General features: G+C 39.9%; 1 protein-coding gene across 1 annotated transcript; it reads right to left on the bottom strand.

Moving 5' to 3' along the window:
• Window positions 1–529: 529 nt before the first annotated feature.
• Window positions 530–24,380, bottom strand: GCKR (glucokinase regulator). The gene is given in 20 exon segments (XM_072631119.1): window positions 530–574; window positions 1,325–1,408; window positions 1,503–1,513; window positions 1,516–1,599; window positions 1,771–1,867; window positions 2,494–2,570; window positions 2,970–3,067; window positions 3,352–3,450; window positions 4,302–4,420; window positions 6,159–6,264; window positions 9,788–9,882; window positions 10,672–10,725; window positions 10,904–10,970; window positions 11,074–11,147; window positions 11,717–11,785; window positions 13,062–13,130; window positions 13,339–13,494; window positions 14,036–14,089; window positions 20,893–20,965; window positions 24,187–24,380. Coding segments are annotated over 20 exon segments (1,725 nt in total).
• Window positions 24,381–24,809: the final 429 nt, after the last annotated feature.

Below are 24,809 nucleotides of genomic sequence, written 5' to 3'. Positions count from 1 at the left end.
AGCCCAGCTTAGTAGGTAGGTATGGGAGATAGTGTATTGTCACAGAAAGAGTGCCAAACTTGTAGTCATAAGCCCTGAGTTCAAATCCCAGATCTTCAGCTTACTACTTTTGTGCCCTTGTACAAATCATCTGCTTTCTCTGTGTCCAAGTTTCCCAGATGTAAAAATGAAGGGGTGGGAGTAGGTGACCTCTAACATTCCTTCTAGTTCTAGATCAATAATCCTACAGTAGGACATGCCAAAGTTTGTGCTACACTGGTATGACCTTCAAGAACACAATGTTATCTCCATACCATAAGGAGACTTTGAAGGGTAACTTTAGTAAAGACCTCTACAGAGAGCTGGTGTTCAATAAACATATATCATTGATGTTAATAATGTAGCTGGCATCTTTAATGCATAGCCCACACCTGTGTCATAATGGCCTATTGCCTTTGAAATTCACTCTGCTTAGTGACTTAGTGAAAAAAGAATTTACCCAGCCTGCCCCATTGTCACATTCACAGAAATGGGAGAGGACAATGTTAAATTACTGGCTTTTTGCAGATGTGTATTTCATTGTCACACCAAGTAGCTGTTGAGGAAATTCAAATATAACATGTCAAGTTGTGAGGATAAAGCACCAGCCTGGGAGCCATGACAACCTGCCACATGTACTCATTGACTAGCTATGTGACAGTGGGTAAGTCACTTAAACTCCCTAAACCTCAGTTCCTGCAGCTATAAAATGAAAATAATGATACCAACTTCACAGGGTTATTCTGATGATTGAACAAGATAATACATATATTTAAAGCACTTTGCAAGCCTTAAAGAATTATATAAAACTGAGCTAAATGATTGGTTTTGCTTATCTTTTTTTTTTTTGTTACAACAGAAGAATCAATGGTGAGAAGATAAGGGGTAAAGAAGGAATGATTATGATACTTTAAAAAATAATTTAAAATTTTTTTCTAAAATTATTAGCTTTCAGCCTCCTTCCTTGAATAGTTACTTTCTCCACATTTCTTTCTCTGAGAACACCAAAGTATGGTGTAATGGAAAGAATGTCTAGAGACCTGAACTCAGATCTGAACTCTGATACAGTGAGACAAAGAGCCTGTGTCTTGCCCTAGGGGTCACACAAATGGGATATGAACCTGGGTCTACTGATTCAAAAACCAATGTTCTTTTGGCTGTATTTTTCACTAACAGGGATCATGAACAAGTCATTTAACCTCTCTAAATCTTAACTGTAAAATGAGAATAATAATATTTCACTGACTGCTTCACAGAATTGTTTGAAGAAAATACAACAATATATGAATGTGAGTTGTAGTTTTACCTGGTTGAAGTTCCCTTCATATTCAAAGAAAAGAAGGGGCCAGGTGATGCTGATGATGGATGGAAAAAGCTTCTTCAGTGAGGACTGAGGATAGAAATGGAAAAGAGAGAAATATAGCCCCTGAAACTCCAGCCACACGCTTCCCATCATCCCCCTCTCAATCCTTGCTATTTCTCACTGGTAAGTACGTCCCACTGCGCTGTGCATCAGGGCTTGAATATTAGGACTCTTCTTCTTCACTTGCTTCACCAATGTTTCCACTTCTTTGAGGTTGTCTGGAATATAAGGAGAAGGGCTCAAAGCTGGAATTCTCTTTGGGAAGAATCAAATGATTGAAGTGTGGATGAACTTGGGTACTACCGCTCAAGAACAAAGCTATGCTTGGGGAGGGGAAGCCACCACCACTCTTTCCTCCCTACAACCACCTCATCCATATTCCCTCTCACCATCCAGGGTAAAGATGAACAGCACGGTGTCAGTTTCAGTGAGCAATGGCAAGATAGAAGTGCGGAAAACTTCTTGGGAGAAGGAGAACTGTGGACCCTGGGGGAGGAGAAAAAAAGAGAAGAAATCCAACCACCCTTCTCCCCAAAACCTTTAAGATTCCTTGCTCCTATTTCCCCTCTTCATACATTGAGCTAATATCCCCCTGTCCCTAATCACTTCCAGTTATCTCTGTGGCCTAGAATATACCTACCTGTCCTCCCATTGATGAGTTCCTCCTGAGGCCTCCATTTGCTAGAGGGGCTCAGGCCAGTTGACCTTCATTCCTCTCCCAGCTCTCCTCCAGACTTTTCAGACTTCAAAACCAGGTCCCATCTTGGATATCTTCATAGTCCCCACCCGCCATACCACCCCCACTTACAGCTTTTCACACATATATGTGTGTTGCTTGCCGGCCATTAGCACGTAAACTTCTTGAGGGCATGGACTGTCTTTTTTTGGAGGAGGTTGCATTTGTATCACCAGTACTTAGCACAGTACTATCTCATTCTAAATTCTTAATACAGGCTTGTTGACTTACCTTGCCTAATGACCCTTAACCCCTCACAAATTCTAACGCCTCCCTGTGAACTCTCCTCCCACCCTCTGAATTCTCCCAGTGGTCATGACTCTTCTCCAGCCTATCACTATCTCCCCAAGTTTCATCCTTCCAATCAGTTTCCAACCTGGGCAACAATTTCTTCCTTCTGATTAAGCATGTCACTATGGTCACCAATTAGGAAGCCTCAAACATCTTGGAAATCTAGTAAGTTTAAGAGATTAAAGAGGTATTTGTGTCAGATTTTAAAAGTTAGTTTTTAGAAACATGAAAGCATATGGACATTGGAACAGACTTCACCAAGATCTTAGGTCTTGGGGCTGGAATAGGACTAGAAAGGAGGGGGTCCAAGTTGCAAAGAACATGGGATGACAGGGAGATATTTCTAAGGGTACTTGAATCTTGGATTGTGGGTTAATATAGTTGGGGAATTGCATTGGATTAAAAGATAGTGCCTGTAGAATAGGAGCTTCAGGTTAGATTGGACTAAAAGAAATGTTGGGTAAGGAACCCCACCATATTGGAGATAGAGAAGTGTTAGAATGAGGATGCAGATGAGGTTGGCAAGGTATATCAGAGAGGCAGGCTGAACTGGGTCCCCACCTGCACCAAAGGTGTGTATGCACTCCACTCCATCCATGATGGCAAAAATACCTAGAGTCTGCCAACCAACCAGGTACATGTGGCCATTCTTCTGTAGACTGGGAACAGGATCAGAGATCAGTAGAGTCAACTCAAAAGTTAGAGGATTTGAGAACAGATATTGCTAGAGAAAAATTTAAAGAGAGAGCTAGCCAAGCATAGAAGAGACAACAAAGTCTTCCCAAGATGAGCAGATTACCATCATCTAAGAAGAGAACAAGGAAGGACTGTTATAACACCTACCTTCCCTTAGTCTCTCTATTCTAGATTGGCAAGTGCTCCCCTTAAAACTTTGTTGTCACCTACCCAGACCTGGTTCACTTTAAACCTGTTCCCTCATCACCTGGTGCTTGCCTGCTTCATCAGGGCTGCAATCTTGGGGGCTTGGCTGTAGGTGACTTTGTGTGCTCGTTCAAATGTTCTCAAGATCTCCAGGAGACAGCTAGAAGGAAGTGAAAGATACCTCCCTTCCAGCTCCCTTCCAGAAAGCTCCCAGGCTCTGCCTTGTCGCTATAACAGCTCTCTTGGAGAGATCTCTTTTTGAGAAGTGGATCTTCCCCCAAGGGAAGCATTATTCCCAAATAGGTAGAGGTAGCTAGACCTTAATGGAGTAAAGTGGTCAGTCAGGCTGATACCATGAAGGGCAAAAGAGGACTTGATGGATTAGTAGGTAACAAAAAGGGTATGACAGGGTCTTCCTGGGAGAGCTGTGGGGAAGATGGCAGAGACCTGTCAGGAATATATCATTTGATGCTGAGATGGTGCTGAGACCACCCTTAGCACCTCTAAGATACTTTTCGAAGTAGGGAGATATAGTATAAAACTATTCTGAACTTGGTCTTGAGTCATTCTAGGTCAAAAGTTTTCCCCAGAAATCAAATTAGTTCTGGATACTCCATGGCTTCCTGTCTGCCCTTAAATAAGCCTCTATGGTTTAGTTTAGAATCTCTAGGAATCCTGGGGCCTTTGAAACAAAATCTTATTTTGTTGCTACACAGAGAGATCATTATTCAGTTCAACAGAATATAATGCCTAGTATAGTACTTGACATATAGTAGACATTGAATAAATGCTTATTAAATTGAACCAAATGTTCATCTGCCAACCTATTTTCCTTTCTTGTTCAACTCTCCTAACTCTACCACACTAATCCCAGGGATGATGGGACTGTCTTTATCCCAGCTCCTCTCTATTTCTTTCCTCTCCCATTTTTCTTCATTGTCCATCCCTGCTGTGGAATGCTCCTGGTCCTCTCCTTTTGACCCTTCCTTCCCCTTATTCCTGGCTTCCTACCTCTGAGAGGCTTCAATGCCCCTGTCGACAGTCTTGTGTGCTGCCACTAGCAGAGTTTCCAGCAGGATCTTGGTGGCACTTCCACCCTTCATTCTGGAGGAGCCACTGAGCCCTTCAGGCTGAGTTAAGCAGGACAGAAAAAAGATTGGGATAGGGTAAAAAACCATCAGAAATAAAATTGACCAGATGATATTAAAGGTGCTTTTTCTTTCCAGGGGAGAAGGATGTCAAGATTCTCTGAGGTGAAAGAATCAAAAAGCACGGGAATGGGAGGTGAGGTGAGAAAGGGAATAGAACATCTTCAGTTTTTCTTGTTGGAAATAGTGCACCTGGACTCTGGAGGTAGAGTATTATGCTGGAAGTGGATGACTTTCACATTAAAATATTTTTCAGGAATCCCCTCCCCCACACCTTGGTTTTCTTTTTCTTCCTTTATGAAAATTGTTGTTTCACATGCCTCTGGTACATCACCTTCCTGATGTCATGGTTCTCTTTGGATGAAGGACAAACAATAGCAATGATATTATAGCAATAATTGCTCCATACATTTAGCAAACATAGCAAATAGGACAGAGCTATAAATAGGGAGAAACCTAGATTGAGACAGAAGTAAAGAGATGAATGGTGACAAAGTACAAGTTAGACAGGATCCAAGAAGCATGTCAGGGATGTCAGGGAGCCTAGGGGACTTAAGAAGGACTTCCTGCAGTTTGATGGAGAGGAGTAGGAAGAGTGGGAAGACAAAAAGGTTTTCACTATTTTTAAAAACACCAAAACATTTGTGTGAAGATTCAAACTTATAAGGCAGGTTTATTTTTGTCGACCAAACTTATGGTTTCATTGGTGCTGGGAACATCAGAGGAAGCAGCTAGCTCCCTCTAACAATGCCAGGCTGAACTTGCAGTTTGAAGCTTTGGAGAGTTTGCCGGAGCACTAAGAAGTTGAAAAGCTCAGGGTCACTCTTGTACGGTAAGAGATATGACTTGAACCCAGGTCTTCCTGACTGGGGTCATCTCTTTGTCCACTGTCCAGCTTAGTGATTATTTATATTATATTAACTGATTTTTTTTTGTATGGAATACAAACCTTTATTAAAAATTTAATTAGACGCTTTCCTAATGTAACCCATGACTTAACATTTGTATAATACTCTCTTCATTGGTGGAGACTGATTGTTATAGGACTGAAAGGTAGCGTACCTGGTCTTCAAGCACTAGGGTCTAGGAAGTCTGTAACATAAATAACAACCATTAACAGAAAGATTTAAAGGATGAGGACTTGGAGAAGTGAAACCTAGAGCTAAAGTGTTAGATATTGACTGCTAATTGAAAGGGCAACCAGGTGGTATGGTGGATAGAGTGTCAGGCCTGAGAATCAGGAAGATCTGAGTTCAAATCCTACCTAAGATATTTACTAGCTATAAGACGCTGGGAAAGTCACTTAACTCCATTTGTGTCAGTTTCCTCATCTGTAAAATTAGCAGGAGAAGGCAATGACAAACCACTCCAGTATCTTGGCCAAGAAAACCCAAATGGGAGCCTGAAGAATCTGACATGACCAAACAACCACAATCTAATTGAGAATTAACCAGAAATAAAGATAAAGCATCTAGAAGGTTAAAGTGGGAGTGACTGTAAAGCAGAACTTCTTTTTCAATAATTCAGTTGATGCTCAAATTTGTCATAAAGTGAAGAATCACTATCCTCCAATTGCTGGCGTTTCAGAGCAGCTTGAAGAGTATACGGGTCTATGCATGAATAGAAAGTTTAGGAAGGCAGATAGCAATCCTAATACGGTAAGATGACTGAGACAGGTGGGGGCACAGACAAAGGGAGAAAGAAGATGGAAAGCGCTTACCCCAATTGCAGGGTTGAGAACAAATGCTTTCTGCTTCTCTTGCAGGTCCTGCATCCGTTGGGCAATTTCACAGAATGTGGAATTCCAGTCCTCAGTAGGATCATCTCTGGAGCCCAGAAAGACAGAGGTTTGAGGGGGTGGAAGTGAATGATTGGGGTAAGAGATCAGGTTTATGCTTTGACTTTCCTGAATTGGTGGCAGCGCTATGTTCCCAAACCTTTCTAGCATTTAGTACAGTGGGGAGCCATCATAATAACGGAATTATTATTCTATTCTATTATATCTATATTATATTATATCATTCTATATTCTAGGGGCCCTGCAGAGCTGGAGGCACTGAGTTGCCTTGGCCACATATATACTCCTATGTGTGTGTTCACTCCTCCTACTAACACTGTGTGTATTTGTGGGAGAGTGAGCCCCCACGTTTATGAAGGGAACATTTTGTTACTACTATTCACTCTGTGCCATTTCAGTAAATGCTTTTAATTTGAGCTAATTGTAAACGTTGGCTGACTATTGAAAGTAAACCCATTGGTGGATGCTAGAAAACTATACTTTTAGAAATATGAGCCCACAGAGTACTTGGAACCTAGAGCAGTTTTTCCCCAGGAAATCCAACCTTCAAAAATAGAGAAGCAGACATGGGATCCCTCCTAGGGGCACTACACTGAGACAGGGAACATTTTCAAATGCTCAGCTACAGAGGTTCAAGAGTACACTCATAGTGGAAAGGCAACGCCCACAGTAGCTTGCTGTGTGATCTTAAGGGAAATTTTCATAAATCCAGCTCCTAATACAGTGCCTTGAATTTAGTAAGCACCTAAAAATATTTGTTTAATTGAAACATATTGAAGTAATTTAACTTTGCAGTCTTAGCTTCTTGATTGTAAAATGGAGATATTAATACTTATATTATCTTCCTCGTAGAATCATTCTGAGGATCAAATGAGATAATATATGTAAAGTGATTTGTAATATGAGTTATTATAAGTGTTGCTACTACTATCACTACTAATCTAATGTTATTTCTGAGTTTCCAGTCCTAAAGTTCACCCTGTTTCTTACTGCCAATGTTGTGACTGTGCTAGCCCATTCCTGTGGATGGCCTTAGCAGAATCAGTACCATAAGCTATTAGAAATACTACACTGTGTTAGGACTATCCAGACCAATGCAAGATCCTCTACATCATAGCATATATTATAAAGAGGGAAATCTGTGAGTATTGAAGTATACTTGTGATGGATAGACATATCTTCTTTCATTTAATTAACCTAGGAGCAAATTATAAGGTGTTAAGAGGTATGGAATGGGTATGTCTAAATAAATGTTTGTTAGTAAATAAATGAACAAATGAAGAAATAAACAGATGAGTGAGTGAATGAATGAATGAAGCAAGCTTTGGCTGTGCGAGTATGAATTATTGAACTGAATTGAAAAGATTTCTTGTACCTATCTGATAGTTATATAAAGATTCAAGTGACACATAATTAATATTCCTTAATAAGTATTCATTGAAACTGTGAAAGAAAAATAATAATTACCTTCTATTACATTATCTCAAAAAAATTTACTACGTACTCAAAGCCCCCAACTTCCATTTAATCAGTTATTAGTTCTATTTTCCATTAATTTATTTCAGCCTTTCTTGAAGTTATATTTTCCACAGTCATAGATTTACTACCTGCTATGTTAAACAGTATTTCCTATGAATAGCTCTCTGAGTATTTTGTTGCCAAGGCCTATCAATTTTACCTTTGTAACATTTCTCACATATGTCCCTTTCTCTGCTCTGACACCATCTTGGTGCAGGTGTTCATCACCACATTCCTGAACTATTGCAATAGCCTGCTGGTTTGGTCTCCCTGCCCCAAGTCTCTCCTCACTCTAATCCAAGTATCTGAGTATCTTATCCCCCTCTTTAATAGGCACTGGTGGCTCCCTGTCACTTTTAGGATCAAATATAAAATCCTCTGGCATTCAAAGCCCTTCATAACCTGTTCTACCACCACCACCTTTTCAGTCTTCTTATACCTTACACCCCATCCCACCCCACATACCCTGAGATCCAGTGACACTGATCTCTTTGATGCTCCTCAGACAAGACATTCCATCTCTGAACAATTTCATTAGCTATACCCCATGCCTGGAATGCTCTCCCTTCTCATCTCCTCCTGGCTTCCTTTAAGTTCCAGCTAAAATCCCACCTTCTACAGGAAGTCTTTCCTAATCCCCTTTAATTCTAATGCCTTCCCTTTGTTGATTATTCCCTATTTTTTCCTATATATAGCTTGTTTCTACATACATTTTGTCTTCCTCATTAGACTGTAAACTCCTTGAGGACAGGTTCTATCTTTTACCTTTCTTTGTATCCCCAGTGCTTAGCATAGTGCTGGGAACACAGCAGACTTTAAATAAATGTTGGTTGAAATGACTAACAGACTAAACTTCAAACTTTAGAGGATTCAAGGCCCCTAGTTTCATGAGTGGGAAAGTAGACTATGCGTACATGGCAAACTTCTTTTCCAATAAACACCACTTGACCTTTTTAATTCCCCTCAGTCACATTGTCTAAATGCAATTGATTTAAGATTAATTTGTGTTAATAAATGTCTTCTTTTAAAAAATATAGGCACCAAAAATTGGAAATTAAGGGGATGCCCATCAATTGGGGAATGGCTAAATAAATTATGGTATATGAATGTAATGGAGTACTATTGCGCCATAAGAAATGATGAACAAGAAGACTTCAGGGAGGCCTGGAAGGACTTATATGATCTGATGCTGAGCGAAAGAAGCAGAACCAGGAGAACTTGTGCACAGCAAAGACCACAGTGTGAGAGAGTTTTTTTCTGGTAGACTTGGAACTTCATAATAACGCAAGAACTTAAAAAAAAAATTCCCAATGGTTTTCTAAGGCCTTTCACACAGAGAAAGAACTATGGAATTCATTTGCAGAATGTAGCAGATCATATTTGTGTGTGTGTGTATTATGTTTTGATTTGTTATATGATTTCTTCCATTTATTTTAGTTCATCTACATAGCATAACTATAGTGAAAATGTGTTCAATAGGAAAGTATATGTAGATCCTATATAGAATTGTATGCCATCTTGGGGAGGGAGGGGGATGGTGGGGCGTAGGTGTGGGGGGGTAAAAATCTAAGTTTTATGGTAGTGATTGTAGAACATTAAAAAAATAAATAAAATAATAAAAAAAATATGGGCACCCCTGTGAAGGTTAAAAGTATCACTCATTTACACTCAAGTATGAATTAGACTAGACTGAAGTATTTTAGAATTGGAAGGGACAACCTACTAGGCATGCCCAATTCAGGAGTCTCTTCTCTGTTGAACCTGAAGACTAATCATCCAGCGTCAGAATGCTTACAAAAATAGGGAGTTCATTACCCTAGGAGTCAACTCATACCCTCTAACAATTCAATGAGTTGCTGTTCTCCTAATAACCAGTTGAGATGCTCCCTATTCACCAAGACAGATAACAGATCAAAAGAACCTGAAGATCTAATTAGCCCATCTCCTTTCAGTTCCTTCAAGGAAATGCCTCCCCAGTCAGCTTTCACCTTTTCAGGTGTAAGATTCCTGATATTTCTATTTGGAAGACTCACCTAGCCATGTTTATTGGATTGAATCCTACCAGAATAGGCAAGAAGATGTCAGGGTTATTCATACAGAAATCCATCTGACCAGCCACAAAAGGAGCCTGAGGTGATACAAGAGAATGAGGCAAAATGAATAAAAAGGAGAAAGCAAAAAAAATGTTTTTTAAATTAAATAGTAAGATATAAAAATAGACTATTATATATTATATACATATATACATATACATAAACACATATGTGTGTGTATATGTGTATATATATAATATACATATATATATACCTATATATACATATATATCCAGGAAGATAGAGACTTCATTTTATACTTGTGTATCACCTACAGTGTCTAGCTTAGTACAGGCGCCAAAGTAGGCACCAAATCAACACCTACAGAATAATACAATTGTTGCAATGATATGTGTGCCCTGTTTTCACATTCACAGAAGTGGGACAGAATTAATGGGACTGAGATTCAAGAATATCAGAAGGTCAAGGACCTATGATTCAACCACATGGAAATCATTAAACAGCTAAACAACATTAAAGACCTGAGTTCAAATCTTACCTCAGATAGCTTATTTAACTTTTCTTAACCTCAGTTTCTTCATTTGTAAAATGTGGAAAGTAATAATATTAAATGAGATAACAGATATAAAGTACTCTGCAAAAGTACAGTCTTAGAGAATTACTGAAGGCTCAGAACCAAAAGATTTGAACCCAGGTCTTTCCTGATTCCAAGTTATGCATCCTCTCCACTGTACCATATTGCTTCTGAAGCCTCAAGTTCATGTTAATGCTGTCTATAATCAAATCTATCCTCTTTCTCATTCTCTCCCCACCCCCATTCTCTTTACAAAACCTTTCCATTCCATCCTTGTATTCATACTCACAGAAAGTCCAACAGAAATGCCAATGACAATTACTCGTTTCTTTCCTGCAGCAACCTAGAAGAGACAGAGGGTTTCATGAGTTCTGAGGCATTTGAAGGAGATCCCTACCTTGGATAAGGAGGATCTTGATGGTTCATTGGGCACAAGCCCCTCTGGGGAGAAAGGATACAAAGGTGAGAAGGGATGGACTGGATCAACCCATCTAATGGGTCCGAGGTTGGCTGTCTCTGACCTTCTTCAGTTCCTCAATCCCATGCAAGGCACTATCTTCAGTTCCTTCCCTAGAGGCCACCACAGACCTGAGAGGACAAACTCATGGTTAGTGGTCCTCCCAAGACATTTAGGACCTATAGTGTAGGAAGGGTAGGTTGAGAACTCTTCAGAAGCCATAGGTCCCCTTACCTGTCACCTCCTGCAATGATGTAGGTATAGAGGGGTTTCTGTCCCAAGCCTTTCATTAGTTGGCTAAAGGAAACCTGTCAAGGAAATAGGATGTAAGGAAGTAGTAATAATAAAGAAAAGAAAATTGTCTTCAATTTCAGCTCTTAGAGATCAGAGACTGGGTAATTCTCTTTGTATAAGGTTTAACTCAGTCCCACAAGGAGTCTAGAGGTGGGGAACCTGCAGCTTCAAAGGTCAAATGTGGCCCTCTAGGTCCTTGGGTGCAGCCTTTTGACTGAGTCCAAGTTTTACAGAACAAATCCTTTTATTAAGGGGATTTGTTATGTGAAGTTTGAATTCAGTCAAAGGGCCTCACTTGAGGACCTAGAGGGTCATATGTGACCTAAGGCTAAAGATTCTCCACCTCTGAATTAGACACTTAAATGCTTTCTCATAGGGTAAACTGGAAAAATGAGAGCTAGATTGCTAGCAGATGTCTAGGATGTGATCAAAGAAAATTGAACACCATGGAAGATAGAGGTAGAGGGGCAAAACTGGGCAGGAACCATGACTAGGATCAGGGTTCAGATAAGGTGGGCTTCTAGGCTCTGGGTGGTAACAATAGATATGGAGTCAGCAGCCTCATTGGGATCAAAGCACTCACCGACATAAGAAATGCCATCTGGCCAGAAGTTCCCCCTCCACTCAGAACAACAAGCCCTGCTTCAGGATCCTAAGAAGTAATACACCCATAGCTGTTAGCAAGATCTGGTTAAAAGAGGAAATGATCATCCCTCCCTTTATTAGTAAAGAGAAGAACCCTGTGCTTCTCCTCTTATCCCTATATATAAGTGAGAAATACAAACAAGAAGTAATGAGCTACAAGGGGTTGACCTTGGAGGCAGGAAAACTTAAGTTATGCTACACGTACTAGCTGTGTGCCCATGAACAAGCTACCTTACTTTTCAATCCACCTCCCTCCCCAGCAAGTCTCTACCACTATCAGTTACAAATGAGTTGTTAATCTACATTGATGGAGGAAGTTCCCACACTAGGAGTTCTTTGGACCAATTAGTCTAACTCCTCATTTTGCAGACAAAGTAACTGAGGCCCAGAGAGGTTAATGATGTTGCCCAAAGTCATACAGGTGATCATTGGCAGAAACGTTATTTGAACCAGCCAAATCCTCAGAACACATGTCTTTCCAGTACGCAGCCTGTTTCTCTGTCATGAGGATGGAATTTGGGGCAGTGGTAAACAATGACCCTGGAATGGGTTAGAATGTTTTTTGATACCACCAAGCAGAGGAGGGAATGATAATTCAATCAGGAATAGTCACTTGGGGCCTCCCTTACCATCTCAGAACAAGCAGTAGGACATGCTCTCTGATTGTATTCAAAGGTACTTGAGTGGCTAGATGCCCAGATTTGCATAGGAGTCTCCTGAAAGCTGTCATGCCATGCAATACTGAAGTGATGGGGTCAGGGAGCGTGGAACAGTAGCAAAAGAAGAAAGGGCTTCTAAAAATCAACCGGGAAGGCTTATTCAGAATTAAGAAGGTGGAATGATAACTTTGCAGCATTGGTAAGTTTGCTGGAATTTCCGAAATAGTTTTAGCTAGAATTGGGTACAGTTTAAACCTTAAGTGTGCATGAGTTATGTTAAGAGGAGACAGGCCCAAAAGAGTAGGACCATAGACTCCTTTGGTTATTATTTCCTTACAACCATGACAGTACACTCCCAGGACACCTCCCTCCCCAAAAAGGAATAAACTGGAGGGTCAGGGATTGAAGCTGGGAAGTCCTGAAAGTAGAGCCAAGGTTTCATGAGGTAGAGCTAAGAGAAACAGGAGAACGTAATGACAAATGGTAGAAAAGGAAGGGGAGAAGGAAAAATATAACATTAAGTTGGACTGGAAAAGATAAGAGAGGAAGGGACAGGACAACAGAAGATTAGGGGACCTGGAGATATTAGATTATCTAGACAGGGACATTTAAAATTATTCATACCTTCAGTACTTCCTGAACTTTTCCAGCCACATGTATCATGGTTGTTAAGATCGATTCACTGTAGAGCCACTGTGAGGGATCAAATTGAGGTAAGATCCAGAGAAGGGGGCCCAGGCCAAAGTTCCCTCATGTTGCTATCCCTGGATGTGAAAGACTGGGGACTGGGATCCAGGGGCAGAGACCATTGTCAAGAATAGGGGGAAGGCAGAGTCAAGGTAAGATTAGGTTTGGAGCATATAGATCTGGTATACATAGGATAAGACTATTAAGGAGTTACCTGATAGGCAGGCACTGCTTGTCCTTCTTCCTGGAAGGTCTCAGCATCACACTGCCCCAAGAACTGTACAATTTGTTCAGCATTCACTTTATCTAAATCCTTGGTCAGAGGATTTGATTTTTCTGTGACTGGCAAGGATGCTTCATACCCAGACAACTAAAAGGGAGACAATCAATCAACAATGAGAACTTATTACTATGTGCCAGGCATAGGAGCTCAGAATACAAATTCAAAAGTGAGACAATTCCTGCCCTCAAGGAACTTATGTTCTACTGAGTAGGATGCCACATGTTCATGATAAGTAAATACAGTACACGTGCAAATAAATTCAGGGGGAGAGGCTGCAATAGTTTATAACCAATACCTGAGAGAATCAGGTAAGGCCTCTTATAGAAAGTGGCACCAAGCTGGGCTTTCAGGATTGGAGAGCATACCTATGGTCCCATCTCATGCCCACTTAGCTGGGGAGTATTGGCAGGCACAAGGATATACAGGGGGTGGACATATACAGATTTAAGTACTAGATCCCTTTTTGGTATCCCTGTTCCACTGGGGAAAGAAGAGGGTGAGGAAAACTAGAATGGATAAGGGAGTGAAAAGGGAGTGGGGGGATAGGACAGAGGATGAAGAGTAACAGAAGCCAACCCACAAGGAAGGGGTTTTGGGGAAGGATGTAAATACAGAGAAGGGTTTTCACCTCGCATTTGCCTGGCTCAAGGGTCTCGATCACATGTGATGTGGTTGACTTTTCCTAAGTTTGAAATATAACCATTGGAGTGGGATGGAAAGTGGATTCCCTGTCACAGTTCTGCATTTGGAGTTTATATGCCTTCATTTTTTTTTTAATTTTGAAATGTCTTCCATAATAGTTGTGTTGTCATGTCCTGCCCCCCATTGCTTCAATTCTCTCTTTTGATCCTGTCCCTCCCCAAGAGTGTTGACTTCAAATTGCTCCCTCCTCCCATTGCCCTCCCTTCCATCATCCCCCCCACCTGCTTATCCCCTTCTCCCCCACTTTCCTGTATTGTAAGATAGGTTTTCATACCAAAATGAGTGTGCATTTTATTCCTTCCTTTAGTGGAATGTGATGAGAGTAAACTTGATGTTTTTCTCTCACCTCCCCTCTTTTTCCCTCCACTAATAAGTCTTTTGCTTGCCTCTTTTATGAGAGATAATTTGCTCCATTCCATTTCTCCCTTTCTCCTCCCAATATATTTCTTTCTCACTGCTTGATTTCATTTTTTTAATATATGATCCCCTCCTCTTCAATTCACTCTGTGCTCTGTGTGTGTGTGTGTGTGTGTGTGTGTGTGTGTAATCCCACCAACTACCCAGATACTGAATAGTTTCAAGAGTTACAATATTGTCTTTCCATGTAGGAATGTAAATAGTTCAACTTTATTAAGTCCCTTATGATTTCTCTTTGCTGTTTACCTTTTCACACTTCTCTTGATTCTTGTGTTTGAAAGTCAAATTTTTTTTTCAGGTCTGGTCTTTTCATCAAGAATGCTTGAAAGTCCTCTATTTCATTGAAAGACCATTTTTTTCCCCCGAAGTATTATACTCAGATTTGCTGGGTAGGCGATTCTTGGTTTTAGTCCTAGTTCCTTTGACTTCTGGAATATCCTATTCCACGCCCTTTGATCCCTTAATGTAGAAGCTACTAGATCTTGTGTTATCCTGATTGTATTTCCACAATACTTGAATTGTTTCTTTCTAGCTGCTTGCAATATTTTCTCCTTGACCTGGGAACTCTGGAATTTGGCCCCAATGTTCCTAGGAGTTTCTTTTTTTGGATCTCTTTCAGGAGGTGATCTGTGGATTCTTTCAATATTTATTTTGCCCCCTGGTTCTAGAATATCAGGGCAATTTTCCATGATAACTTCATGAAAGATGATGTCTAGGCTCTTTTTTGATCATGGCTGTCAGGTAGTCCCATAATTTTTAAATTGTCTCTACTGGATCTATTTTCCAGGTCAGTTGTTTTTCCAATGAGATATTTCACATTATCTTCCATTTTTTCATTCTTTTGGTTTTGTTTTGTGATTTCTTGGTTTCTTCCATCTGTTCCACTCTAATTTTTAAAGAACTATTTTCTTCAGTGAGCTTTTGAACCTCCTTTTCCATTTGACTAATTCTGCTTTTGAAAGCATTCTTCTCCTCATTGTCTTTTTAAACCTCTTTTTCCAGTTGAGTTAGCCCATTTTTAAAGGTGTTATTTTCTTCAGCATTTTTTTGGGTCTCCTTTGGCAAGGTGTTGACCCATGCTTTTCTTGCATCTCTCTCATTTCCCTTCCCAGTTTTTCTTCCACCTCTCTTACTTGATTTTCAAAATCCTTTTTGAGCTCTTCCATGGTCTGAGACCACTGAATATTTATTTTGGATGTTTGGGATACAGAAGCCTTGATTTTTTTGTCTTTCCCTGATGGTAAGCATTGTTCTTCCTCATCTGAAAGGATAGGAGGAGATATCTGTTCACCAAGAAAGTAACCTTCTATGGTCTTATTTTTTTTCCCTTTTTTGGGCATTTTCCCAACCAGTTATTTGACTTTTGGGTCCTTTCTCAAGAGTAGGGTATACTCTGGGAATCTGTAAAATCTCAGTTCCTCCAAGGTGACACAATCAAGCGTGTACTGGTCTGGGTGGAGGAAGGGATTTTTATGCCCAGAATCTTAGCAGAGTTTCCTCTCCACAGCCACCTGGCCTCCAATTCCGCACAGCCAGCACTGGAGGGGTGAGATTCAGTCAAGCAGTAGGGGCAGGGCCACCCTTCAGTGCAAAACAAAGACCAACTCCCTCATGGCCTCTACACAGGGCTGAGGTAAGACACAGCTCCTCAGTGCCCCCAGGGGTTTTTACGATCCAACAATGGTCGTGGACTGCTGTAGGGGCTGCCGTGAGAACTGCTGCTGCCTGCCAGATGTGGCCTCTGCAGCTGCTGCCTGAGGCCAGAGCTATGGGAAGGCCCTTCTCCCTTCCTGGCCAGCTGAAAAAACCCCATCACTGACCTTTGGCACCTGTGGGTTGAGTATCTGAGAACCTGCTGCTACTGGGACTGGGGATTCCTCAACTGGAGATTCTGCCCCCAAGAGCTGTTCATGAGCCACACTGTTTGGCCAAGGCTGGGCTCCACTCAACCTCCACCTCTGGTGCAACAGACAACAGACATTTCCGTGGGCCTTTCAGGTCACCCTGGGCTAGAAATGTCCTCCACTCTGCTGTTCTCTACTTCTGCTGCTCCAAAATTTGTTGAGAGTCCCTCTCTACAGGTATTTTATGGGCTGTGTGGGGAGAGCCTGCATTTTTGTGTCTTTCTACTCCGCCATCTTGGCTCTGCCCCGCCATGCCTTCATTTTAATACACAAAAATTTGACTTAACAATTTGAAGTGGTACCTTGATCATCTAAAACAATATAAGTAGTTTATGATTTGTGCATGGTGTAAATCCATTAAGTATTACAGTTCTATTCTTTGTTTGGAACAATACATACTAGCCTTAAAACAAAACAATCAATTTTATATTTGGATACAATGAGTTAGAACATAAAAGCAAAATCAATTCCTTATTCAGTACGTCATTTCTATAAAATGTCATATTTTTTAAAAATATGGAAAACTGCCATAGAGAAACAAATGGAATAGTCTATTGATTTGCCAAACAGAAGAGGAAGAAAGTGCTTATTATTAATTATGGTGGATATCAAAATATATTATATCAACTTCTTTAAGCTCACTCTAAAATCTTATAAATTAGCAGTCATAAGATCCTTAATTTTACAGAAACACATTCATTGAAAATTAGAAAACTTTTGCAATGTTTCATTCCTGTACGACAGCAGATGCTAAGCAAGATCATCATAATAGTGAACCTATGGTTTACACAGGGGAAGAATGCTTGGCGTTACTTTTTTAACTTCAATGAATTTTTGGTGCTGACCTATCATTTGTCACCGTTGGTCAGTTTCACAATACCAAAAGGATTTTCTCCCTTTTGGAAAGCGGACTTTGTGTTTCATTTGTATCTAATTTAGAAGATGTGATTTCCAATTTGGACCCTGTTGGTTAAATGTCAGACTTTTCAAAAATGCATCTACTCTTTTGTCTGTAGGAGATCCTCAAGACAAGCACCTCAGATAATCTCGGGGCAGGATGACAACCCTACTTTTTCTTTAAACTGATAAATGCACTGTACTGATACTGCCAATGGGTTCAGGGTTTGGAACTGGCATATTTAATGCTTCCTCTTCATTTTCTTCTAGTAACTTCATATACAATGAAGGAGACCACCGCTTCATTTTAGTTTGGTCATGTTCTCCATAAAACCAGTTGTAATTTTCCACAAGTATGAGCAAAATGATGACATCTCCCTGTACAATGTTGTGCAATGTTTGGTGACTCTCAGCAAAATGTGGAAAAGGTTGTTTTTACTTTCTGCCTTTTAATCCTGTTTGATCCCATTGCCACAGAAACAGATAATTGTAAGGTAGGATCCTCCAAAACCTTTTTCAAGTGTTTGGGATGGTTGCTTGGTAGTTAAACATATCAACTAGAGGATTAGCATATGATCTGGATGAAGGGATTGAGCAAAACTTTAGTAAATACTTATGGAGAGTGTCATGATCTTTCCCAACTCTGCTGCTTTTTTCTAAAATTGGTGAAGGTTGAGGCTTCCCTCTTTTGCCTGGACATTCATCAAGGCAGAAGGCAATACTAGCTCATAAAGGCATCTCCCAAACGTTAGAAAATCAGATGATATTAAAACCATAAATAACAATGAAGGGAATCAAACAGTAAAAAATTACTTGAACCTTTCTCTAATAGCAAAGAACTGGAAACAAATTATATGCCCATTTATTGGTGAATGGCTAAATAAATTGTGTCACATAAAGGCAATGGAATAGCACTTTTCTATGAGGAACAATAAGCATGATGAATATAGGGCACTATTGATAGACTTCTGTGCAAAATGAAGTAAGCAAAATCAGGAAAACACTATACAATAATGAGTGCAATAATGTAAACAGAAAATTTAACAACAAAACAATCAAAATGGAATACTGAGAAATTAGAATTTCTTAGCTTGATTTCAAATAAGGAAAATAAGAAGGTGCCTCCTTCCTTCTACCTGACCATAGATTTTTACAGAGGTTGGGGCCTGTATGTGTGAAACACATATTAAATAATATAAGGATTTTTCAATATGTTGGTTAGTTTTGCTAAACCCTGGATTTGCCCCCCTATTTTTATTAATTGTCACAAGTAATGGCTCTCTAGGATAGGGAAAGGGGACAGATACATTGGGAAAGGTAGCAGATATAAAACTAACATTTGTTTCATTTGGCTTTCCCACAGAAACTATAGAGACTTTTACTATATCATTAAGAATCAAGTGAAATGTTATGGGAACAATACTTTGTAAGACAGATGAAAAATGTCTTGATGTGAGGTATTTCTTCCTATGGAGTGAGGGGGAGTGTGGAGGTTTTATTTTTGGTCTAAGAGACTTCTATAAAGAGTCAGTTAGGAACTGGCAAATACAGTATATTCTGGAAAGACTATTTCCTGTGATGACTAAAGAGAGAACAAAGAAAAAGGATTTGCTTAGCTTATCCCCTGAGAGACTGGATTTAACTCTTATCTTGAGGGGAAAAAATATGAAGAAAATTATTAAAAGACTATAATCAGTATTTGGAATGAGCCAAATTGTTAAATTGTGCTTCTGGAAATGGAGTCATCTACAGTTATGTGGAGGGTTTGAAGTAATGCTAGCTACGTTCTTTTGCTCAGTCAAAATATTATCGAGAGTTGTCTATGTCTTTGCTTTATTATATCTATTTAATTTGTTAATAAATTGTGTATGAGTGACTACAACTGGGGAAAGAGATTTCCCCATTTTCTTTATTAAATAATATTTAGACTTCAAAATCAAGATCAGTATCTAAACAAAGACAAACTGCCCAGCTCCCACAGATGAATTCCAGTAAAACCCTGAAATTTGCACCAGAACAAATAATAAATGAGAAATACAATGGGAAACTATAGCAAGTGACTTCTTCTACCCCAGAACTATACAAAAATTCAGGCAGAAGCTGGAGGGCAATAGGAAGGTGATTGGGCATGGCAGGAAAGTCAGTTCCCATGAAGGAGATTTTCCCAGTCTTATCAGAGATAGCCAGGGACACACATAGATGGCAAGGTTTTCTGTATAAGGAGGCTGTAAAGTGGGGGCCCTGAAATGGTTGGAAAGCACTAGGATGGGGACCTTCAAAGCCCTGAAGAGCAACAGCAAACAGAGTAAAGGACAGCAACAATTAGACCAGGACAACTTAGACCCAGGGGGTCTGAGATCACTAACAGTCTGTCCTTAGATGCCAGAGAAGTCCCTAAAGATCCATCACTCTGAACCTCAAAAGTCTTTGGAGTCCAAACACTGGAAAGTGAAGGTCAGCACAGGAACCAGGGGACACAGACAGAAATCAAGTACAGCCAATAATCCAACAAAAAGTAGAGCAGAAGGTAGAGCCTGACTCAGGCAAAAAACCCCTGTTTAGGAACCAGAGGTGGAGAGATGAATAAATTGACAAAACTATCAATAGTTTTAAAAAATTATTGCAAAGCTAAAGATCCCCCCAAAAGGAGAGGTTAATTTCATAATAACTGTAAGCAGACTCAAAATAAAAAATAAATTTCCTTCCATAACTGCATGAGTATCTAAAAGAAATGAATCAAGAAATAAGAAATTAAATACAAGTGTTAGAGGAAAGAATTGGAAGGAAAATAAATAGCTTAGAAGAGAAAGTGATAAACTATACCTAGGAAAAGGATTCCTTTCAAACTGGAATAAACCAAGCAGAAATCAATGACTCAAGAGATCAGGCAAGATAGTTAAAAAAGAGAAAGCAATATATCCTAATTCCCCTCTCAATTACCCCAGCAAAGATCTAAGAAGACCACCAGACCAAGCAGTGATTGGGAAATCTAAGGAGAAACCACAATAAGGCATAATTCTAGTCCAAATCACAAATTTGATCTGTGGGAAAGTGATCAGGGCAAGAACCATGGAATAGGGATGGGTCAGGATTATGGACACATTCCCAGCCCCAGACCAGGAGCATGAAGTCTTCCAAAGGTAATAAAATCAAAGATTCAGCCCCCAATACTTCAAACAGGCAGCGATGCTGTGATCTCCCAAAATGACCCAGGACTAAGTCCCCGGGACATGAAGAAACAGCAAGATGGGTCACCCAGAGTAAATGCCAGATACATGCTGATCCAAGGCCAGCCACACAGGGTCTTCCCATTTAGTTCCTAGAGTGCAGAACAGGGTTGGGTCAGCAACATAGCAGACTTAGTCCTAGACTCATGCCAACAGCAGGGTCTCCCAGAGAGGCTCTTTTGAGGACTTCCCAGAACTCTGAACAGGGCTAGGCTAGCAGTGCCTGTGGCCCAAAGAAAAATCAAGGACTCCATGCAGGACCCAGAACAAAGCTAGGTCAGAAACACAGTTGCTCTGAACCTGCTGAGCCTTTTAACTAGCTGGCAGTTACTTTTTACTAGAGAGTGCACCAGGTGCAAATCTACAGCTTCGTTGCCTCCACACCAACTCCCATCTAGAGCATGCAAAGCCCTGGAGGAGAACAATGGAAAGATGGTCTTGATCTGACAGCACAAGGTCAGCTGAAAGGCTATAATTTTCTAGTTCACTCTGCTTCTGTAATACTTGAAGAATACAGCACTCAGTATCCAAAGACCATAGTGGCAGAATCCCAAATATGATGAACCAGGATCATACAAGGCTACAACAGGCCCACTAGAAGTGGTGGATTCTGGTTCCAATATAAAGTCCAAATCCGGGAAATAAAACTGGAAGAATGAGTAAACAAAAAAAGATAAAGAACTTTTATGATGCCAGGGAGATCTAAGACACAGATCCAAAAGAGAATACCTCCAAAACATCTCAAAGCAAATCCCATCCCCACCAAAAAAGCCCCCACAGGTTGGCCATAAAAATCAATGAGAATTCTTTGAAAAAATGAAGCAAATAAGACCAAAATGATCATATAAATGAAGTAAAAGTAATAGAGGAAAGAATTGGAAAATAAAGGAGAGTTTTGAAAGAAAGACTTAGAAAAGAATGAACAGTTTAGCACAAAAGGTATGAACCTATACACAAGTAACAGACACTTTGGAAGTTAGAATGGCCCAAACAGAAGTTAATGACTATGAGATAATGAGAAATATTAAGACAAAGTCAAAAGATTGAAAAAATAGAAGATAAGGTATCCTATATCACAACATATGACATTGTAAAAACAAATCAAGGAGAGAGAATCTGAGAATCACTGGGCTAGACTTCTGCGTTGAATCAGCACCCCTTCTCACACCAGTCTCTCCCCCACCCCCCAGCTCTGGTAGGGCTATACAATTAGACCCAGAGGCTTATGCTAGGAGAGCCACACTACACTTACCTTGCTGTGCAGCATATTCTCTGCTCCTACCCTCACTAGAGCATTTTGTGGCAATAAGCAATAGAAGTTAACTCTTTCCTTCCCCTTCCCCACCCAATCTCTGTATGGAGGATACAGAAGTATAGAAAATGGAAGCCTATTCTGCTGGGGCAGCAGAACAAGTATTGCTCCATTGCTGTGCTCAGCCAGAGAACTAACGAATAGAGGGAACTGGAGCAGGGTACCTGTGTGTCCTGGGCTTCCATCAGCCCTGTAGTGCAGGGCCAATACTGCCCCTCAGAAATCACTTAGGACAAGGCCTGAAGCCAGTGAAAAATGAATTTCTTAGAATTCATTCTTCGCCAAGGAACAGACTGAGACAGCTGTGATATCCAGCCTTTGAGGGATCTATCATCAAAGAGGAGGAAATTAGAAAGTGAGTAATAGGAAAATATAAGGAAATAAAGACTCAAATTGCCAAAAATCTCAGGAGGAAGAAAACAGAGAATCTTGAGCATAAACAGATTAAAGTCAACAGAAAATAAAGCGTAAGGGAGATGTCCTTCAGAACATCTAAAAATCTAAATAGTCCAAACATCTCTAAAAAATATTGCAAGACAAAGTAAAATGAATCAACATACAATGAGGCAGAGCACCCTTTGGATTCCCAGGACAGCATTTAATAACAGCAGAATGTTCTTAAATGACTAAAGAGAGAAATAAGAATCATGAAAGCAGAATTTATGTCTTACATAGCAGAAATAATATGCAGAATAGAAAAATTTGAATCCATGAAAAAATTGAATCTCTTCAAAGACACAAAAGAGAAAACAAGTAGTTGGGAATACAATACACAGAAGTAAAGGATACTATAGAAGAATAAAATTAAAATGTCAAGGGATCTTACAAGCAAAACATAGTAATTTGAAGCCAAAATGTATAATGACAACTTGGCTAGAAGAACATAACAAGTCAAAACAATCTGAACATCATAGTGCAAGAAATAATACAAGAAAAACGACCAGAACTTCTGAACACAGAAAAGAAATTGAAAGAACCCATAGATTTCCTCCAGGAAAAAAAAAAACAAATGAACAAACAAATTCTATGTGGCAAACACCAAAACACATTGGAGTTAAATTTAACAATTCCAATTACAAAAAAAAAGTCATTGGACAAACTGAAAGCCATGACTGAATAGATCCTAGATGTCATATTTCAAGAAATCATGAAAGAAATTTGCCTAGAACAATAGGGCAAAGTGAAAACAGAAAGGATCGATCATCACTTAAAAGAAACCCCACCATGAAAAGTCCTAAGAACATCATAGGGAAAATCCAAAGCTTCTAGGTGAAAGGAGCAATATTGCAAAAAGCCAAAACAAACAAAGAGTTTTAGTACTGAGGAGTCACAATCAGGATCACAAAAGATTTAGTAGCTTCCACTATAAAGGAACAGAAAATTTCAAATATGGTATTTAAAAAGGCAAAAGATAAAAGCTTACAAAGGTAAAGGAAGGCAGCAAGTATCTATATAGCGCCTACAATGTGTTAGGCACTGTGCTAAGCACTTTTTACAAATATTATCTCATTTAATCTTCAAAACAACCCTGCAAAGTTATTGTTTTGTAGTAGTCATGTTTAATTCTTCATGATCCCATTTGGGGTTTTCTTGGCAAAGATATTGGAGTGGTTTTTCATTTCCTTTTCCAGTTCATTTTACAGATGAGGAAACTGAGGCATACAGGGTTAAGTAACTTGCCCAGAGTCAGACAGTAAGTATCTTAGACAGAATTTGAAATCGTCTTCCTGACTCCAGGCCTAGCACTCTATTCATTGTACCACTTAGCTGCCTTTAACCAAGAATAATTTACCATTTACAATCAAGAATAATTCAACTAGCAAAACAGTAAAATCATACAGGGGAAAATGGATTTTTTTAAAACTAGAAAAAATTTTTAAAGAAAATATTTCTTTAAATGAATTTCCAAGCATTCCTGGTTGAAAAAACAAGCAGAATAAGAATTCTGAAATACGAACATAGGAACAAAGAGAACATAAAATGGCAAATACAAGTGAATAATTCAAAAGAATTGTATAAGGATGAAGTGTTTACATTGTAATAGGGGGATGACACAAGTGTCCCCACTCAGAACAATAATGTCATCAAGAGTCATAGAGGAAGTCAAATAAGAAAGAGGGCCTCAGTCTCTTCTGCTCTGCTGGCATCTCTTCAGCTTTGCTTCTCACCCCCTGAGCCAAGTTCATCTCTACCCCTGCCCTGGAGAGGAGCTGCTCTCAGCTGCTGAGTAGACTGTTATCTACAGTGGTGCTACAAAGGCCTGAGACTCCGACAGATGAGAACTTCAGCATTTTGGCAGCATCAGGTCCCTTGACCTCACTTGTCCCCAGATGTAGATTCCAAATTAGTGTAGTCTTGAGGGACATTGATACAGCAGCCAAGTTCATTGGGGCTGGGACTGCCATGGTGGGGGCGACTGACTCTGGAGCTGGAATTGGGACTGTGTTTGGAAATCTCATCATTGGTTATGCCAGGGAACCCATCCCTGAAGCAGCATCTCTTTTCCTGTGCCATCCTTGGCTTTGCCCTGTCTGAGGCCATGGGACTCTTTTGCCTGATGGTGGCCTTCTTCACCCTCTTCACCACATGATGGAGCTATTTCTATCCCCCAACATTTCTGAATGTTCCTCCTTGTCCTCCTGGTCTTTCCATGTCTCTTCCAGCCTGTGTATACCTTGCCCTCCATCTTACCAAATGGCCCTGGGGAATGTCACCAACTCAGGATGTGACAGAAGTTAGACAAATAAATACTTTATTAATAATCTGTAAAAAAAAAAAAAAAAAGAAAGAAAGAAAGAAAGAGGGTCTGAGAGTGATATTTTTATGTGTCGACCTTAGAAGAAGAAAAGAAATGGGGGTGGGAGTAACAAGAGAAGAAAAAAAAGAAGAATGGGGAAGGGAGGAACTTACATAATTAGGGAATGCAAGTAAAAATCTACACAA

This window comes from Notamacropus eugenii, chromosome 1 (genome assembly GCF_028372415.1).
Source record: "Notamacropus eugenii isolate mMacEug1 chromosome 1, mMacEug1.pri_v2, whole genome shotgun sequence".
NCBI classification, from domain to species: domain Eukaryota; kingdom Metazoa; phylum Chordata; class Mammalia; order Diprotodontia; family Macropodidae; genus Notamacropus; species Notamacropus eugenii.
Note: the sequence above shows the minus strand (reverse complement) of the source record. Positions and strands in the feature narration are given on the sequence as shown.